Genomic DNA, 18,940 nt, shown 5'->3' with positions numbered 1-18,940 from the left:
GGAGGGTCATTAGCCCCAAAACTGCAAAATCTGAATCTTCTGATTTTACAGCATTGCATTTACTTAGATTAGTATTCTGCCAAAAAAAAACATTTCCATCTTTTGTTTTTGTACTTTTTGTTACATTTTCCTTAGTCTTACAAACCATACTATACTACTAGCTTATTAAAGACTATCACCATTCAAAAATCAGACGATGATCAATGATGATCACTTATCACACCAGGGGATTTACAGATAGAAAGCTACGCTCATTCTCAACCTCATATTAAAAAATAAAAATCTAACTATTGAACTGAAAATTCAGACATCTGAAAAATCTCAACTTTACATTTTCTTTCTGAGCATGAGGTGGAGAATGGAGGATGCATTCCATAGATTCACCACGAGAAGAGTGCAACTGGACGGACATACATGCACAACCATTCAGACACAACCAACTAGCAAAATCCTAGTTCAAAAGTAAAAATGGTGGGAACCAAACTGAGAAGGACAGAACAGAGGATTTTCCCTTACAGCCGACTGAGGTCTGAAGGTGGACCAGTGTAGAGAAAAGAAATAACTGAAACTATTTTTTTTAAAATGCATGTCCCACACAATGTTTCACTCAAACACATAACACATTTTTTGTTTTCCTATATTTCACTCACTTTTTGATCTGATTGTTGATTACACAAGGATTACATTAGTAAATGAAAGCCCAGCAAGGTTTTTAAATGAGTGTCTCAGAATATTAACCTATATTAGGATATTCTTTCTGAGATGACCCTACGCCTTTGCCGGTAGTGATCCAGTCTTGAAATGAGGAATGCCCCTCTCAGCAACAGACATCTTCTGTAGCAGGGGAGATTTCAAATGTTGCTGTTCCCTAAGGGCACAAGGCCAAAGTTAGTATGTTGAAGAAGTCAAGTAACCCATATTTTATTGTGTAATGACACAAAGCCTTTTAGTGCTTTAGTAAACTTATCAAGGGAAGTGGTTAAAATCTTATTTCCAAAAGGTACAAGGTACTTCCTGTTGATTGTATTCATTAACAGAGTGATATGTGTGAGACATACTTTACCTGTACACTGAGATCCAGGGAAAATTGGGGAACAGAGTGTGTTCTGCCACCAGCGCTCCTCCTGGTGACTGCCAGTTCCTCCTTGCCCCCCTATATTTAATAGAGGGAACTAAACAGTAAGAAGGAATGTGGTTATTGAAAGTATAGAACACATGCATGTAAGAATCAAAATGAACAATGCAACAATGTTCCCACCTCTGGCAAATCTCCAACAAAGTCATAAGCAATCCCATATTTTGGGATGTGACTGGTTGGAGCACACAGGCTGGACTGTTTTTCTCCTAAAGATTCCTCTTTAGTCATCTTCAAGACTGAGGTGTCTACATGTCCACCTCCTGTCGCAGCAGCTGTGGTGAAGTCTGGGCAGATCTCCTGTTCAGCAATGGGCAAGAGGGTGCTGGAGCCCTCCTGGGAATCCAAAGAGGTCTGGGCACTCTTCTCCATGCCAGACTTTTTTAATCTGGGTAAGAATTTACCAGATTCCAGTTCTGACTTGCCATAATAAGGGCCCTCACATTCAGCATCTTCCTCCAGAGGTTTGAGGTCTGCCTGTGGATCCTCAAAGACATCCATTGGAGCCAAGGCGGGATAGCTCATCTCCTCTTTGTCCGTTTCAGCCTCTGAATCACTCACTTCTCCGGGAGACAGCTCTGAGGCAGAGATGGGGCGGAAATGAGTGCGGGGGGAAATGCGAATGGCCCTGTACTGTGTTCGATTGATGCCGTAGATGCGCGGATGGAAGGCTTCGTTCTCAGAGTCAGAGCAGAGAATGGACTTAGGCTTAAACCCTGGGCTGAATGAAGCAATGTCCTCTGGCTCAAAAGAACACTCTACATGGAGGACTTGGGAAAAGGGATTGGTTAGGTTGAAGGGTGCAAAAGGGTATCCCAAACCCTGCTCCTCACGGTACAGCCCTCCACATGTTCCAAGCAAATCTTCATGGAAGATGAAAGAGAACCCCTTGTTTATGGTGTCACTTCCTCCTCGAAAGGCCTGGTCATTGTGACCAAAAGACACTAGAGGCCTCCACAGGGGCCTGTGTCCCGGAGCAAAGCAGCCGCTTGTGTTCATGAAGACATCAGTGCCAGTGATGGTGAGCATGTCTGAGCCTGAAGCAGCTGCAGCAGCACACTGGAGCAGACTGGGCTGGCCTGGAGTTGGTGGCATAACAGCCCAGCTCTTATCAGAACTTAGTGTCTTCAACTCTCCATACACCCCTCCTAAAATGAAAGACGAGTTCTCTCGGTCAGTGTGGACGTCCCAGGGTTTGGACGGCGTCATATAATCCCCAGAGTTATTGACCTTGGAGAGTTTGTTTTTGGCCAGGTCTTGCTCATCTTTGTTTCCCTCCCACAAGTGATACTCTGACCGCTGCACAGCTTTTTTCTGAGCTCCCTGAAGTGGAGCTCCTTTAGCTTGCACCTCCAGACAACTGCAACAATAAGCACTAGACTCTTCTGAGAACAGTCCCTCGCTTGTTTTTTCATTTTTTTGCCTTGACCTTAAAGAGTCATCTTCTCCAATTGCAGTCCAAATGTCTTTGATTATCCCTGAGCTGTAGTCGTCACACTGTTGGTTTGTGTCTGAAAATATGCCACCACTGTACTGCTTGCAGTCATCCTCCTCCAAAGCTATGCCACATATGGATTCTAGTTTAGATTTTTTGGTATGGCTGTGTGCAGCACTGACGTTTATGTCCTCATGTTTTCGGCTAGAGTCTTCTTGTAAAAAGTCCAAGATTTCATCCTCTAGATATGTGCCAGAAAGAGGAGGCATTATGCAATCGCTTTCCTCATTTCCAATTTGAGCAGCATCTTCAGCCAGAGTGTTGCCCTGCTCATTGTCAGATCGAGTCTCTTCTGAATGAGACCATGGACTACAAGTTCGTGTTGAAAGGTTCGAACAGTGTTCTGTTTCATCAAAGGCACTATTTTTGGTCCATATTAGCAAACGAGACTGTTTGCTAGAATGTGGGTCGAGACAGCTACTCGAATCGGTGTTTTCATGACCTGCAGTCAGTGTGTCACGGGGGAAGGGAAGTGTGGGGCTGTCATACTGCAGCTCAAACAGCGAGAAGCAGGATGTGTTCAAACCAGAAACTTCACTGGTGGCTTCAGGTACAAATGGCTCTTCTGGGTTTGAAGAGACCTTGCTCAGAGTAAAAGAAACACTGTCAAGTGGAGACAGTCGAATGGGAGAGTCTTCAATATAGCTCTCTCCATCTATATCATCTGAAGTAGATGGTGAATAACATCCCCAGACTTGCGCCAGATTTTCTAGATCCTGCATTAAGAACCCAACAGAACATGAAGTATCTTGTGAGTTTGCCCTTATTGCACTTTCCCCTTGCTGCTCGAGGCCATCTAACACTAAACATTCTGCCTCTATGTCTCTTTGCTCAATACTTTTTTGTCGAATCATACTTAAGATTCGACTCTCTTGTAATGAGTCTGAGGCACTAGTATCCAATATGGATTGATAAATATCAACTTCATAGAAGTGAGTGAATTCTGGCAGATGCTTGTCATCTAAATTTGTACTATCCTCTGGCTGAGGGCAGCTTGAGGTCCCAGTGAATTCAGCAGTTACATCTTCTGCTTCGCAAGGCCCTTCAACAAAATGCCCGTCCACGAATGAACCAGCAGCCAAATATGCTGTCTGGTAGCTCTCATCAGTGATACAGATACCCTGGAATCTTTTAGGGAGCCCGTCTATATCAGCTAACATGGCAAACCCTTCTGAAGAGTCAACCTTGCTTCGATACTTTGTTTCCAACTTGCTTTGTCTGCTGCTGAAAGGTATAAAATAATCTGTGATGGGCTCAGTGTACCACAGAGGCTCCTCCATGTATTCTTTTCGGCCCTCCAGTCCAAACTCCTTTGCTTCCACCCAGCCTGTCTCTTTGCGGATCTCTTTCAGCGGTCTTTTGCCCCTTTTATAAAGCTGTGGTTGTTTGGCAGCGCCCCCATTAGCACTGCTGCTGCTCCCTGCATTTCTCCTCTCATCTTTCTCAGAGACCTTCACCTGGGTCTTAGATTGCCCACTATTTCGAGTCCTTCTATTCTTGATAGCCTCCCTAGACTTGTGCCGGACCCTGACTGCTTTACTCCTGGATGTCTTGGACTCTCCCTGGTTGCCACTGGAGCTGGAGCCTGCCTCACTGGAGCCGGAGGACCATGATCGGGGCCTGTACTTGCCCTCAGATCTATGTCTGATCTGCCTCTTTGAGGGGCGCTCCTCTGCTGTTGCCCCGCTCTGGTACCTGTTCTCCTTCTCCTTTTTGCTCCGTCGTTGTTGACCTTTCTCAGTTGTTGCAGTGGTCATGGAACCACATGCCTCCAGATTTTGTTCTTTTGTTGCCTCACCATCACTGTTACAATCTTTGGGGGAGGAAGTGTCTGTACTGGTCTGTGGTGCTGCTGATGATGAACTTGAATATGCACAGGTCTTTGTCTTATTCCATACGGTCATGATCTCTTGGAGACAGACTGGTTTCTCTGACAGAGGAGGAAAGGCTTCATAATACCTGCAAAAAACAAAGATGAAATTTAGTGCAAATTTTAGTTAAACACCAATAATGAAAGGTTCACTGTGTACACAAAACAATGGTGCAAAGCTCTTACATTTCCACCTGGTCCTTTGAGGAGGGAGAGTCAGAACGCTCTGGTGATTGAGCTCCATCAGATTTCTTATGAATCTGCTTAGCTTCTGAAAAAACAATATCTATTAATTTAAAATGCTGTTACCAGAGTCAGTTTAGGTTATATGTAAATCAGTCATAATAAATACATTAAATACCACCTGGATTTAACTAAACAAATAGGTACAAGCCTCTGCCAGTTGGTCAGGTCTAGGTTCAGCAACAGTCTGTACTCAAAGAATGAGGTCAGCTGACTACCTGAATATAATGAATGACCAGGTTAATCCATGAATTGATTTTTTTTTTCCCTTCCCTGATGGGCATATTGCATGATGAGAATACATTGGGCTCAAATTGTGAAAGAGTGGTTTAGGGGGCATAAGACATCCTTTTCACACAGATTGGCCACCACAGAGTCCAGACCTTAATCCCAATGAGAATCTTTGGGATGTGCTGGAGAACGCTTTGTGCAGTGGTCAGACTCTACCATCATCGATGCAAGATCTTGGTGAAAAATGAACTGCAACTATGGATGGAAATAAATATTGTGACACTGCAGAAGCCGATCAAAACAATGCCACAGTGAATGCGTGCCGTAGTCAAAGCTAAAGGCGGTCCAACAAAAGTGTGTGACCTTTGTTTTTGGCCAGGCAGTTTATTTGGAGTTTGTGTAATGTAGACTTTCAAATGAAAACAAGATAAAGTTTGCAAGGGTTTCCATTTCATCAAGTTAAATAATGTACATATAATTTCCAGCATTTTACTGATACAAGTTGTGATGAAGGAAATACTCCTTATTAACACTGGATGAATTGTGCAGGAGAAAAAAAAACTGCTACAAGTTGCTCCGACCATGAGATCTTTAAAAAGGCAGCCTGTCTGTCCCAGCCTTAGTGCACTCTATTAGTACATTTATGCTTAAAACAGTTCTACCTGACTTCCCCTCTCATTCACCATCGCGCATCATGTCAAGCTCAAAATATGGAAGTTTAGAGGGTGTTTCTTAAATTCATAAAAAAGTAACTGAGTAACAGTGTTTCGTAGCTGGATGTTGGCGAATTAGGTGCAATGAGGAAGCAATTTGTTTGAACCTGTAGTGTACTTCAGAGAATTTTCTGTATGAAGCGAAGAGAAACCTGCAGCACACTTTAAATATATTTGCATGACAATGACCAAAATGTCATATCAATAACTAGGTCTATAGCCATATTCCTGGAGGTGATAATATTACAGTTGTACTTTTGAACATAAGCAAATACCTCTAAAGATTTTTAAATTTAGCAAAAAGAGCTAATTAAAAACAAACAAACAAACCTGTACCATTAGAGGCAAAATAATGTATGTACACAGTACAAAAATAAAAGGGCCAACCTTTTTGTTTGTTCTGGATGTCCTTTAGTTTAGAACAGAGCTCCTCAACCAAGCTTTCGATTCCAGAATTCTGAAAGAATGAAGACTGTAAATCAGGTATACAAACTAGGAACAGGGCAGGAGATTTTTCTTAAAACAAAGTGATCTTAAAATGATCTAAATTATATATATATATATATATATAAATCAGAAGGTAGGCCTGTCACAATGACAAAGTTTGAAGTGCAATATATTGCTATATAAAAATAGCAATAATATTTAAACTACACTATACTGTTAAAAATCATGAGCTGCAATAAAAAACAGCATTAAACACTTAAATACGTCTTTGACTTATTAGATACTAAGTGACTTATTTCAAACCTTTACAGTTCAAATATTACTACTACAAAAAAATAAATAAAAGTGCCTACTAGTCCAGAGAAAAAGGAATAATATTTTTCAGGCTCAAAATCTTATATTGAACAGTAAGTCGATATAGAAATTATTCTAGACAGGCCTACTCACTGCGAATAGATTAATATATGCCCATTCATGAAAAAGTACTGCAAATGTCATAAAGAGCACTACAAATTTGAACATGGTTTACATGACTTTGAACCCAAATGAGACCAGAAAGAATGAAGTTGAGCCAGCTGACTGCAGAATGCATAGTTTCACCCATGACTGAGCTAATTATAGTCTGTACATTTTTTAAATAACATCAAAATATTATTGATGTAAGCCCCAATGTCCATAAACACACAACACTGGCATTTACCATCAACACTCACTGGAATAAACACTGCAAACAACTGTTGACATGAAAAAGACAAGCTTCTCTTCAACTTATACCAAAAGGTGGAAGACTACAACATCCATACATAACATTCCTTACCATTCCAATTCGGTATAAGAACAACAGTTTCTCCCAGCCCGTGTTTTTCCTTGCATCATTGTACTAATGTTGGTCAGTTGACAGCAGAGCCACAGTGGTGCAATCCCATGCAGTGTGTTCTGGTTAAAAAATAGACCTAAGTCCAGCCTCTTGAGAGAGCAATGCTCAAACACTTCCCCCACCCCACCAGGCCAGTTCCACCTGCTGTCATTCCAAAGCCCAGGGTCACCCCCTCCCCTCCTCACACACATTGGCCCCTATCTTGTCATTCCGCACAGACAGTGCTCAATTGATATGCCATCCTCTAAGGAGAGTAAGGCAGAGACGATACTACCAGCAGTTAAACAGGTGTTTCACACCAAACAGGCACTCTGCAATTTATTATCCATGCCCAAGTGGAGCATACAATTACCACAGAACAATTTATGTAAAATGTAATTATTTAAGAATGGTTAATTACTTTTAAAATATGTAAATTGTGCTCAATTAATACACAACAGTGTTCATGGCCCCTTTATACATTTCATCTGCTGTGCCTAAAAGGTCCAAAGCAGCCTCCACACTAGATTTACTTGAAAACAACAAGATCAAATCTTCTACATGCAAAAAAACAATCACCAAATGACACGCAGGAATAGCGTGGCCAACTTCTTTTTTTTTTTAATTACCTTCATATTTTGCAGTGTATGTGCATGTCTGCCACTGTAGCTCTCAAAGATGTGGTGACACTTCCTGGACTGCTCCATCAACTGGCAGAGTTTTGTGCATTCAGGTTCACTCATGTACACAAGGTATCTTTTGCCATACTGGAATCCACTGCTATTCCGATCATTATGCTAAAAAGAACACCGTGGCACGGACGCTTGAGTGCCCGCTGCTGTAATTGCATAGCATGCCTTTGATCATTAATTGGCCACTTTTACATGCAGAGAAGGTGCCCCACCATCCGCAAGTCTATGGTCCGTGTTGAGAACGTTTTATGCATTTGCTGCTGTTGGGCAATTGGCCCTGTGCCGAATGGATAAATACTATCTTTCAATATATGGAACGTTTTGGGGTTGTTGTTTTGTTTTTGGAGATTTTGTGTATTTTTGCTGTACACCCTTTTACAATTACATTTGAGCTTTAAAATGTTGAAAGTGACCAATAATGGTAGATTCTGTTATTTATATATTTTAGCTCAGGCCTTTTAATGATACTGTCGATTTAAAAATGGGATTATCCTGCTTTGTTACTGTATCAGTGGCATAAAGTAGTTTTAATATTATCGTTTATCACAGTATATTTCTGTAGCAATATATTGTGCTTCCAACTTTGTTATCATGACAGGCCTACACTTCCATTACACACATGATGCACAGTGCGTGATGCATTAGTGCTCCTAGGGGCATTATCTGGACCATGTTGTTTTGACATAACAGACCCTATATTTGCACAACAGCAGTTGTTCTTTTTGTGATTATACAGGGAGCATACAGTAGGCCCACATGTAATTCTTTACAGTTTCTAAACTAGTTTTGACTTTTTCTATTTTACAATCCACAATGACTAGTCTCTTTCTACTGTTAGAACTCAAGTGATTTATACAATAACCTGTATGGGGAGTGTTGCAAACGTGCAAAATCATTTTTCCGATATGCGCTCTTTGCGCTGCGCCTTGTCTACTGCTGCTTAATATGGACCATCATGTCTAATATGAACTGAATATTAATAAAAGCCATCTAAAAAGCCAATAAAAGCCATCTCATCTTCCCAGGTGTATGCTAAAGCTAAAATAGATAGCAGACTTTTCATTCTCAATAAGATCTTGCCATTATTAAAGCTACAGCTTGGTCACATACCGTTAGGGTACCATGAACTGTAAAATAGAATTGAAATGTTCATATATGGAAGGCACAATCAGTAGTTTTTATAAATTATGTGTGCTGGCACTGCCCAATAAACTTATAACTATAGTGCTGTTACAGGACACCCCAGGCATCCAATTTTTGTGTGAGCCGCTACAAAATATTTCCCTTTTCATACTCTAGTCTACCTGAAAAATCAGAGCTCGCATTGGAGCAATTTACCTGTGCTGGAGATAGTAATACAACTTTTTTTCTATTATGGTTTCTGATTCTCAAAATATTAATCAACAGCTGGTCATGTAAACTGATTTACTGACAGAACAGATATATAGTATGTGCTCATGCAGAGTAGTGTCCATCGCTGTCTGCAGGCAGTTGCATTTGCTATTATTGTACAGCTTTCAACCAGCCCCAGAGGCACACGACAGGGCAGCAATATCCACAATTTTACAGTCAAGAGATGTACTAATATAATGTTACTATATGAAGGGATATCAACAAATTACTTTTGCATCATGTGACCATAACTTTAACAATTGAAAGACTTTTGCCCCTTTATTCAGTCTATCAATTCACTGCTGTTAGGACATTCATGCATATGTACAACTGCACAGATCTTTTAACCCTGTGTTTGTCATAACAAATGCCTAAATGTGATGCCACAAGCATTGTGTCAGACTTACTTCATCAGAGGCAGAGCGGAGGCATTGGACAGCAGCCTGTTTCTTCATTTCCTCCAGACTCAGATCAGTCACACCTTTCTTCTTACTCTTGCCCCACTTCTTCCCAGCTCCCTTCTCCCAGCCCAAAAAGATGTCATTCTCCTAATGATGGCATTTCAGTGAAGGTGGTGTTATACATTTACTCACACATCAGAACCAACAGAAAAAGTCAAGTATTCACGGAATAAACTAACCTGGTCCTGCAGGTCATAGTCATAACTGTCGTGCAGGAGGAGGCTGAGGACATAGCGGGTGTAGATCATAGCATCAATCCCGCACTTCTCCAGCTCCTGGCCGAGCCAGCTCTGCACTGGGCCCAGCGACTGGAGCAGGGACATCTCTGAGGCCGGCAGGGGGCCAACAAGGGCAAAGGGGCAGGAGGTGTGTTCAGGAGGAGCAGGGCCGTCCGAATCGGTGCTCACAGGACGCATGGGACCTCAGGTGTGGGCCATTCTCAGGTACAGCTGCTTCATGTTCAGTTGTGGTTTTGGTAGAGCAGGATGGAAGAGGGTGGGGGACCCAGGCAGGGCAGTCACTCCTGTAAGGTGCAATGAAGAGGCTCTATATGGAGAGGCATAGGGGATTTTTTTGTTTGTTGTTGTTTTTTTTTAGTTTTTTTTTTAGTTTTTTTTTAATTATTGCTTTGAGCAAAAGGGAGATCTTTAGTCATCAGGCATGGCTTAAGCTGCTGAGATAATTCAGCTGCTGAGGAAAACACAAAGTGTTTGGTCTCAGTCACAGGAGGCCATTTTACCTCTCCAGCACAACCTGAAGGAATAAAAGAAAGGATTTGAGTAAGACGGTCTGATAAGTTTTCATTCATAAACTTAAACACAGTGTAAATGTCTGAGATATGGGCATAATATTTGAAATGATCTAGAGACAAGATCTTTTAGCAATTATTAGCAATACACACCACACATGAAGGAGCATTCTATTTACTATTAAGTATCATCTTTTACCTGTATGCATTCCAAAGCAATGTCACCAAGCTGCATGGTATCACTTTGCAGCATTAAGGACAAATATGTCCTGAATATGTGCTCATCTCCGAACAATCAACAGGCGCATCAGCGTGCTCACGTAGTCCTCAAACCTAACACTAGCTACTACACGCGCGTCATATGGCATTCGTGAATTTAGGAACTGATTGGCCAGCCCGCGCGTCTCTCAACTTTGGAATACTATGTGGAGCCAGCTGAGAGTCGTGAAAAGGACAACAGACGTAACGCCAGTGTCTGCACATGTTATAGCTGCCAAACACACATAATATGCCACTAAATTACTGAATTGATTTGGGCTGTCAAGCCAGCTGGTTTCCGAAGAACACAATTTCAGGGAACATGCAAGAGTACAAGTACCTACTCCGCACTCGGCAGCCACTAAAGCCAATTCAAATCCTGTTAAAATCAAAAGAGAAAGTAGTTTTTTTTGTTTCTATCACTAACGTTAAATGCTTTCGCTATCTGTCATATGAATTCTACAAATTGTTCACTGGCGTTAGATCAGGCAGTTGAATGCGGTATTACTAAACAGTACAAAACTCACTTGTACCGAGTACAACGCATCGATATATTACTTGGTAAAAACAGTGGTAAAATAAAAAATAATGGTATACTGAAAATGATAGCCACCGTTATATTAATTTCTATGGTTATCACTCTAAATGGCATGGTTAGCCCCTAGCCGACCTTTAGCTCAGAGGCTAAGCTAGCTAAGGTAGCTGCCGTGAGAAGCTTGGCTTCTGTCATCGGACAAGCTTGATTTTTTTTTTGTCTAGATCAAAGAAACTGAAATATATAATAGATCTATTTATTGAAATAGTTGGACAATTTAAGAAAGTTTGAGTGCCAAGAGTGACTAATTACTGCTTTAGCGTAGTGACATTAGCTACAGCTCCCGATGGATATTCATTTAACTTAGCCAGCGGCCAACAAGACGTTAGACAGGGCCAAAACCTCGAAGCAGAACCACCATGTCAACGCTTGTTCCTTATTAATCATTATTATATTAAGCAAAATCGTAGCTAGGTTTAACAGTCACAGCCACTGTTGTTATGACCGTGGGGAGGAGCGGCTCAAGTGGACTACCGTGCACTGTCAGACGTTTTGCCTTCAAAAGTGTGCGCCATATCGTCATACAGTCAAACGGTAAGCATTCCAACCATGGCTCAAACGACAACAAACCCACAATGGTGAGATTTAACGCGTTCAATCAAATCCGAGATAAACTTACCTGCCGCGGGCTGTAGTAACGCAGCGGCGAAAGGGGAGCGGTTATTTTCCTCCCGCTGCCGATCCGAGCTCCAGCTCTGGAATCCGCTGCGGTAGCATAGCGTATCATGGACGCCGACAGAAATGGCGCTGTTTTCACGTCTACAGCTTCATTACAACTTCAATGAAACTGGCGACATCGTGGCTCAAATGGGACGAAGGTCATTCAGCGGCAATAGTGGTTAGCATGGATCCAAAATGTCTGCTCACAAAAGCCAGTTTCACTCGAGTGGAACTCCACTAATGTGCCACCCTCCGCGTTTGTATCCAGGCAACAAGACAAACCTCCTCCGAGCAAAAGTGGGGGGATCCTTCCGCCGGTGATTGCGTCAGAACCCGTCTAGTTCTCCAATTTTTATACAGAGGCATACGGAAATTATTGAATTAGTCAATAGTTTGTCAGACCTTTTCCTGGTACTTTTCCAAATGGCTATCAGTAACTCAAATGTATGTATGTAAAAGCCTAGCCATAGGTCATCCTGGCTAGACCTGGCTTTTGGCAGTTTATGGTAGGTGCCCGTCATTTAATATCCCTATTTTAGGCATACACAGGGCCGGCCCAGCCTATAAGCAGGCTAAGCAGCTGCTTAGGGCCCCGAGGCCACAAGAGGGCCCCCAAGAGTCCATACATTTATATTGAAAATAATATATCAAGTTTTATTGGGCACAGGGCTTGTTTACAGCAGCCTAAATATCCCTCTAAAACAATTACATTTGTTTTATGTCATTTGTTTTATGTCTATAGTAGTTTATATATATATATATATATATATATATATATATATATATATATATATATATATATATATATATATATATATATGTGCAAAGAGGCCCCTGAGACAATCTCGCACATAACTGCAGAGTGTAAGATGCTGGCAAGGAAAGCATATATGGAGCATAGTGTACAGAAACATATGTGCAGAGTACGGACTGGAAACCCCAAGATCAAGGTGGGAAACACCTCCAAAGGTAGTGGAGAATGATCGAGCCAAGATCCTGTGGGACTTCCAGATACAGACTGACAGAATGGTGATGGTGAACCAACCGGACATTGTGGTGGTGGATAAACAACAGAGCCATTGTGGTGGACTTCACAGTACCAAGTGATGGGAACATCAGGAAAAAGGAACACGAGAAACTAGAGAAATACCAGGGGCTCAAAGAAGAACTGGAGAAGTCCTGGAAGGTGAAGGTATCCATGGTGCCCATGGTCATCAGAGCACTCGGGGCAGTGACCCGCAAACTGGAGGAGTAGCTACAGCAGATCCCAGGCAAAACATTAGACATCTAAGTCCAGAAAAGTGCAGTACTAGGAACAGCAAAGATACTGCGCAGAGCCCTCAAGCTCCAAGGCCCCTGGTAGAGGTCCCGAGTTTGGAAAAAAGAGGGGATGAGACCACCCTCGGAGGGTGAGGAGGAGATTTTTTTTGAGAGAGAGAGAGAGAGGCTGCATGAGCACTGGTTAATGATTGGCTGCAGGTGCTGGGGTTTAGTCAGATCAGAAAGAGGTCTAAACCAACTGGATTTCAACTTCAAATTACTTCACTCATCAACTTGTTTGAGTAATTGGTTTACTATAAAACCCATGTGAGGTTATGTGCAGTCAAAAAAGAAGCATGGTCAGTTGAAGATACCACATTCTCCAAATATATATAAGCTCTTACGATATGAAGAGACAATATTTCATAAGACCGGCTAAATGCACTTTTCTTACTCTAGGAGTCTAGCACTGGCTTTAATATTTTTCTTTTCATCAATTGTTTGCATAGTCAAAAGCCAAATAAAAGTTTCATAATTTTTGTCATAGTTATACCACTATAGATCGCATAAGTTGAATTTTTGGGTCATACATTTTTCAACTTTCAGGCAGCAGCTTACAAATTTTGTTTATTTCAGAATAAAAATAAATAATGGTTACTGTGAATGGATGGAATGTTATGGACTGAATTCTAAAATTTCAACATTTATATTGTATGGAAAAACAGACAGCTGATTTTTTATCTGTATTTTTTTTTTCACACAGCCTTTACATTTTTTGCAGTCTTCTTTTTCATAACCCAAGTGTTCGATTATCAGGCAAGGGCCTGGCATTTTCCTTGGCCTGGTGTTAACTGAGTCATTCAGTGGCAGACAGCACAGTTTAAAAGATGTCCTGTAATCCTCTTCCAAAGTGCCACTAAGTAGTTTGGGGGGAGGGGCCATTTCACTTGTGGAGAAAGCCCTACATGCCTAGCTGCTATGTTTACAGTGAATGTAAAGACTAAACCAGGACTAAATCAGATTTATGCAAAGTGGCAAAGGCCAAACCAGGACTATATAATTATAATGCACTGATTTATACAGCATTCAAAGGATGCTCAAATAGGCTTCATAATTCCATTCTACTCAAAAAGTACAATTACCCATAAACTCTACTGTGTGCTTGAACTGCAATTAATCGCAATTAATCGCATGTTGTCCGCAAAAATTAATTTGCTCCTAAATTGCTCTTTATTTTACCTTTTAGATTTAAATATACTGTAGTATTCACCCAGTGTCGTGCTGATTTGTTGTGAAGTTTTTTGAAAATGTCTAAGTAAAAAGTCAAAATAAAATAAAAAGGCTCAGTATTAATCTATTTTATTTTCTAATGTCTGCATTCAAATATAGGAATGGAATGTAGACATAACTAATGTTATTTCATATTTCATTTGATTTTTTAAGCATATCTTTTTAACTTTGTGCATGCCCTTATTTGTATTTGTATTTATTCAGTGTGTTTATGTTGCACTTTTTCACCGAAGCAAGTTCCTAGTTTGTGAACTGTGTTCACAGACTATGGCAATAAAAGTCTTCTGATTCTTCTGATTCTTCTTCTTATTCTGATTTTGAAGCTGAATCTATTTTTCCTTGTGATTGTTTTGTGTGGTCTGCTGCTTCTTTCTGTTCACAATGAGCCTAATATATGGCTGCTACAGTCCTGGCTTAGTCATGCTTTAGTCCTCATTCAGATCTGAAGGTCAGTCCTCCTATTTAGTCCTCATTTAGTTCTGGTTCAGTTCTGGTTCAGTTCTGGTGCAGTGTATGTATTAAGCGTCACTCTCGATTTGTATAGACTTTAGCTGGCCCTTTCTCCGTGATCATTGACTGGGTTTAAAAACTGACTGATACATGTGACCTGCAATAATGCATGACAAAATTATTAATAGCGATTAATTATGTTTTGAGTTTGAGCATTAATTTGCCCAGGCTTAGAATTGGTTATGATTACCAACTTTTGTTACCACAACTGCCCTGGGGAGATCCAAGAGGGACGTGGTTCTCATTCTGCCCTAATGGCTTCTCTTAACACCATCAATTACTTACAATCATCATTTATGGTGGATGATATTCCATGACAAACCCAGGGCTAGAGCAGGACTTAACCAATAGTAAACCCAACCTGGACATAAGTAGGTCTTAAACAGGATGTAACTAGCACAAAGACTAGAACCATAACTATGCTGTAGGCCTACCTAATAAAGTAATTGCTCTGGAGAAAGCTGAGATGGTGCGTCATGCTTTGAGTTCACAGAGTTATCTTAGGTGAAGCTTACTGTCCTGAAGGGAGGGTGGAGGGTCTCTGAGGTAAGGCCTATAGAGCCGACATGTAGAGCAGCGATAGTTGTTTATTTCTATATGTCCTGGAATGACCTTTCGCTGCAGACTGGGGATAGTGCTTTACTACCTCTGACAGTGTGAGAATGCAAGCCACTAGAAGTCATGTAAGGCAAAGGAATTCTTGGCGTCATTGATTGTGCAAGGCCCTTTTACTTGAAATGAAATGTCAAAATGCCTACCTTTACTTGTGGTTATTTACTGTGGGCAGAACAGTTATATTAGCAAGATAATCAAAACCCAGTTCTTCTGCTTGTTCTGTAGGTTGCGGAAGATTAAGCAGAGATGTTCATAATCTTTCCCTACTCCATCTCTGTATTGGAATTCTGAGGTGTTCCCTGGCCACAGAGAGACATAGTCCCTCCAGTGTATCCTGAGTGGCAGCCTTCTCCCTGAGTTGCCATGTTCGCCTTTCTTTAGCAACTTTGGGACTTTGGAAAGTCACTCACACATGCGTGTTGCATTTTTTGGGCTTGTACTTGAACTTCACTTTTATGTCATGAAAGGGGTAAAAAGGTTTAGCCTTTTTTTCAGTTTTTGATATTAAATATGCTATAAATATTGTGCATTTCATTAGCAATTCACTGGCAATTTATTTTATTTTGCACTTTTGTGTGGGGCTGTGGTAGCTTGTTTTAGGCTATTTTTCAAAGGCTTGGTCACTTGTTGCTCTCTGAAAATCTGGCAACCATGCCATCTTCTGGTAGGACATGCCTGGAGGGTTTCAAAACAAATGCCCAAGCCACCTCAGCTACACTGGTCAATGCGGAGGGGCATCAAGCTCCATCCAGGTGACTGCGCTCCTCACCCAAATCTAATACAAATTCAAAATCTAATTATTTCTTTCCATTGTGGTAATATTTTCAGCAATGCTCAACCCATAGAAATACATTTTGTATGAACTGAGTTTGCATTCAAACACAAATACAAAATTCAGTTTTTAGATCTTTTCCTGTTTATTTCAGTCTCTTTATGTTTGAGTATTTATTTATGTCAGTACTGCATTTCTATCCTATATAGGAACACAGTAGATAATCTGGTCTCAGACCTGTAGGCTGAGGCTCGGACTTGTGTTGAGTAATGTTTTCTTTCCTGTGCTGTTGCGTAATGCATGACTCTCAGCCTCTGTGCCACCACAGCTAACCTGCAGCCATTAAAAGATCAAAGACCGCACAGAGGACAGCTGTGCACATTTTGCACTTGATGACCTGCGAGTGTGGGGTTACTGGAATACTAAGATTTACTGTCAGGAATTGGATGCAGATTTTTATGAAGAGAAACTTGTCGAACTGTAATATGGTATTACTTATATGATTCCGAGTTTGATTCCTATGAGGGATGTTTCCTTCATCAAAAAGTGTCTGTGTCTAGAAAACAATTTTTTTTTAAAGCCAGCAGAGGGTGCAAGGTCTGCATAAGATGGATCATTGAGGGATGAAGCAATTTGTATCAAGCTAGCCTCAAGGTACTCTGCATAGTGGAGATAATCCACTGCAATGATCGGAACAACAAATTAAAGTGTAGGGACTTTAACAACAGAAAGGAGTTTCATCGTTGATTGAGGGAACTCATTGAAAATATTAATAAAAAAACAAATTGCTCATGTATTAGTGCATGTTGTTGCTAAGCTAATCTCTGCATGCATCTACATATAGTGCAATAGTGCTGTCACAATACTAAAATTTCAAACTTGATTTTTAATACTAAGGAATAGACTCGATACCAATTCAGATACCACAATGATAGTAAAAATAATCTTTATTTAGACAATAGAATGCAGTTATTAACATTAAATAGTAGTATATTTTTTATATTTCTGTGCCTTATATTTGTGTAATTCCTGTTGTAAAGGTATGTTCCTTAGTGGTCCATGGGCATGTACTTGTTCTGATACAGCTCAAGATTATTCTAAAGTTCATTACTGTCCTGTGAATGTGACTTTTTCATTATCATACTTGCTCAAATAAGTATCTAGTGTGGATATTAGTTTTATAATCAATTAGTATCTGGTTGTTGATAATTTTGACCACCCTATAGGGCAGTGCGTTCCAAACTGAGCTACCATGTAATGACAAGTGGTCCAAAGTCCCCCAGTCATGTCCTTACTGTGTCTGTTTGTGTAGTTGAAATTTAGAGGGGCCCTGTCTGCAGGAACACAGGGCGGCCATCTTGGTAAGGAGACCCTCAGCAAAAGGCATACAATCTACAGATGTGACCTGTAGCTTGGCTTGCTTGTGACCTAATTTGTCTCTATGGAAATAGAGAAGTTTAATGTCATGGAGAGAAGCGAATGACCCTCCACCCGAAAAGTGACATACAGTTGAAACCAAAAGTTTACATACACTATATAAAATGACATACTCTTTTTTCTCACTGTATGACATGAAATCAGATAAAACTTTTCCTGTTTTAGGTTAGTTAGGTTTACCAAAATTATTTCTATTTACTAAATGGTAGAATAATGACAGAAGGATTTTTTAAAGACAAATTTTCACTACTGGTACTTTCTTCAAAGCCAGAAGTTTATATACAGTAAGATTACTATGCATTTAAACAATTTGGGAAAACCCAGATAATGATTTCATGTATTGGAAGCTCCTGATAGGCTTAGCGACAACATTTGAGTTAATTAGAGGCACGACTGTGTATGTATTTGAAGGCAAACCTGAAACACACTGCTTCTTTGTGTAACATCATGGGAAAGTCAAAAGAAATCAGCCAAGATATCAAGAAGAGATTTGTGGACTTGCACAAGTCTGGTTCATACTTGGATGCAATTTCCAGATGCCTGAATGTGCCACGTTCATCTGTTTAAAGAATTACTGTATATGCAAGTGTAAACACCATGGAGATGTCCAGCCATCATACCACTCAGGAAGGAGACAGGTTCTGTGTTCCAGAGATTAACATGCTTTGGTCCGAAATGTGCATTTCATCCCAAGAGTAAAAGCAAAAGACCTTGTGAAGATGCTGGCTGAAGCTGGTAAGAATGTGTCATTACCCCACAGTGAGTACTGTACCAACATGGGCTGAAAGGCCACTCTGCCACAAAGATGCCATTACTCCTAAAGAAACATAAAACAGCAGATTACAGTTTGCAAATGCACACAGGGATAAATTTCTTAATTTTTGGGGACATGTCCTGTGGTCTGATTAACCTAAAATTCAACTGTTTGGCCATAATGAGCATTGTTACGTTTGAATGGAAGATTGTAACCCTGAGAACACCATCCCAACTGTGAAATACGGAACTGGCAGCATCATGTTGTGGGGTTGTTTTGCTGCAGGAGGGACTTGTGCATTTCACAAAAGAGAAGGCATCATGAAGAAAGAGCATTATGTCGAAATACTGAAACAACATCTCAAGACATCAGCCAGGTCTTCCACATGGACATGACCTGAAGCATAGTGCCAAACTGGTTACAAAGTGGGTTAAGAATAACAAAGTCAGTGTTTTAAAGTGGCCATCACAATGCCCTGTTCTCAATCTTATTGAAAATTTATGGAC

The 18,940-nt window shown here is 40.7% G+C and overlaps 1 protein-coding gene across 1 annotated transcript; it reads right to left on the bottom strand.

Annotated features, from left to right (window-relative positions):
• Nucleotides 1–378: 378 nt before the first annotated feature.
• kiaa0232 (KIAA0232 ortholog) lies at nt 379–12,052 on the bottom strand. The gene is given in 9 exon segments (XM_033983728.2): nt 379–868; nt 1,064–1,088; nt 1,091–1,172; nt 1,259–4,589; nt 4,687–4,771; nt 6,075–6,144; nt 9,482–9,622; nt 9,715–10,288; nt 11,756–12,052. Coding segments are annotated over 8 exon segments (4,071 nt in total). The 5' UTR covers nt 9,952–10,288; nt 11,756–12,052; the 3' UTR covers nt 379–768.
• Between the last annotated feature and the right edge of the window lie 6,888 nt (nt 12,053–18,940).

Source organism: Periophthalmus magnuspinnatus, chromosome 18 (genome assembly GCF_009829125.3).
Source record: "Periophthalmus magnuspinnatus isolate fPerMag1 chromosome 18, fPerMag1.2.pri, whole genome shotgun sequence".
In the NCBI taxonomy this organism is placed as follows: domain Eukaryota; kingdom Metazoa; phylum Chordata; class Actinopteri; order Gobiiformes; family Gobiidae; genus Periophthalmus; species Periophthalmus magnuspinnatus.
The sequence above is the reverse complement of the archived record's forward strand: the minus strand, read 5'-3'. Positions and strand labels throughout refer to the sequence as shown.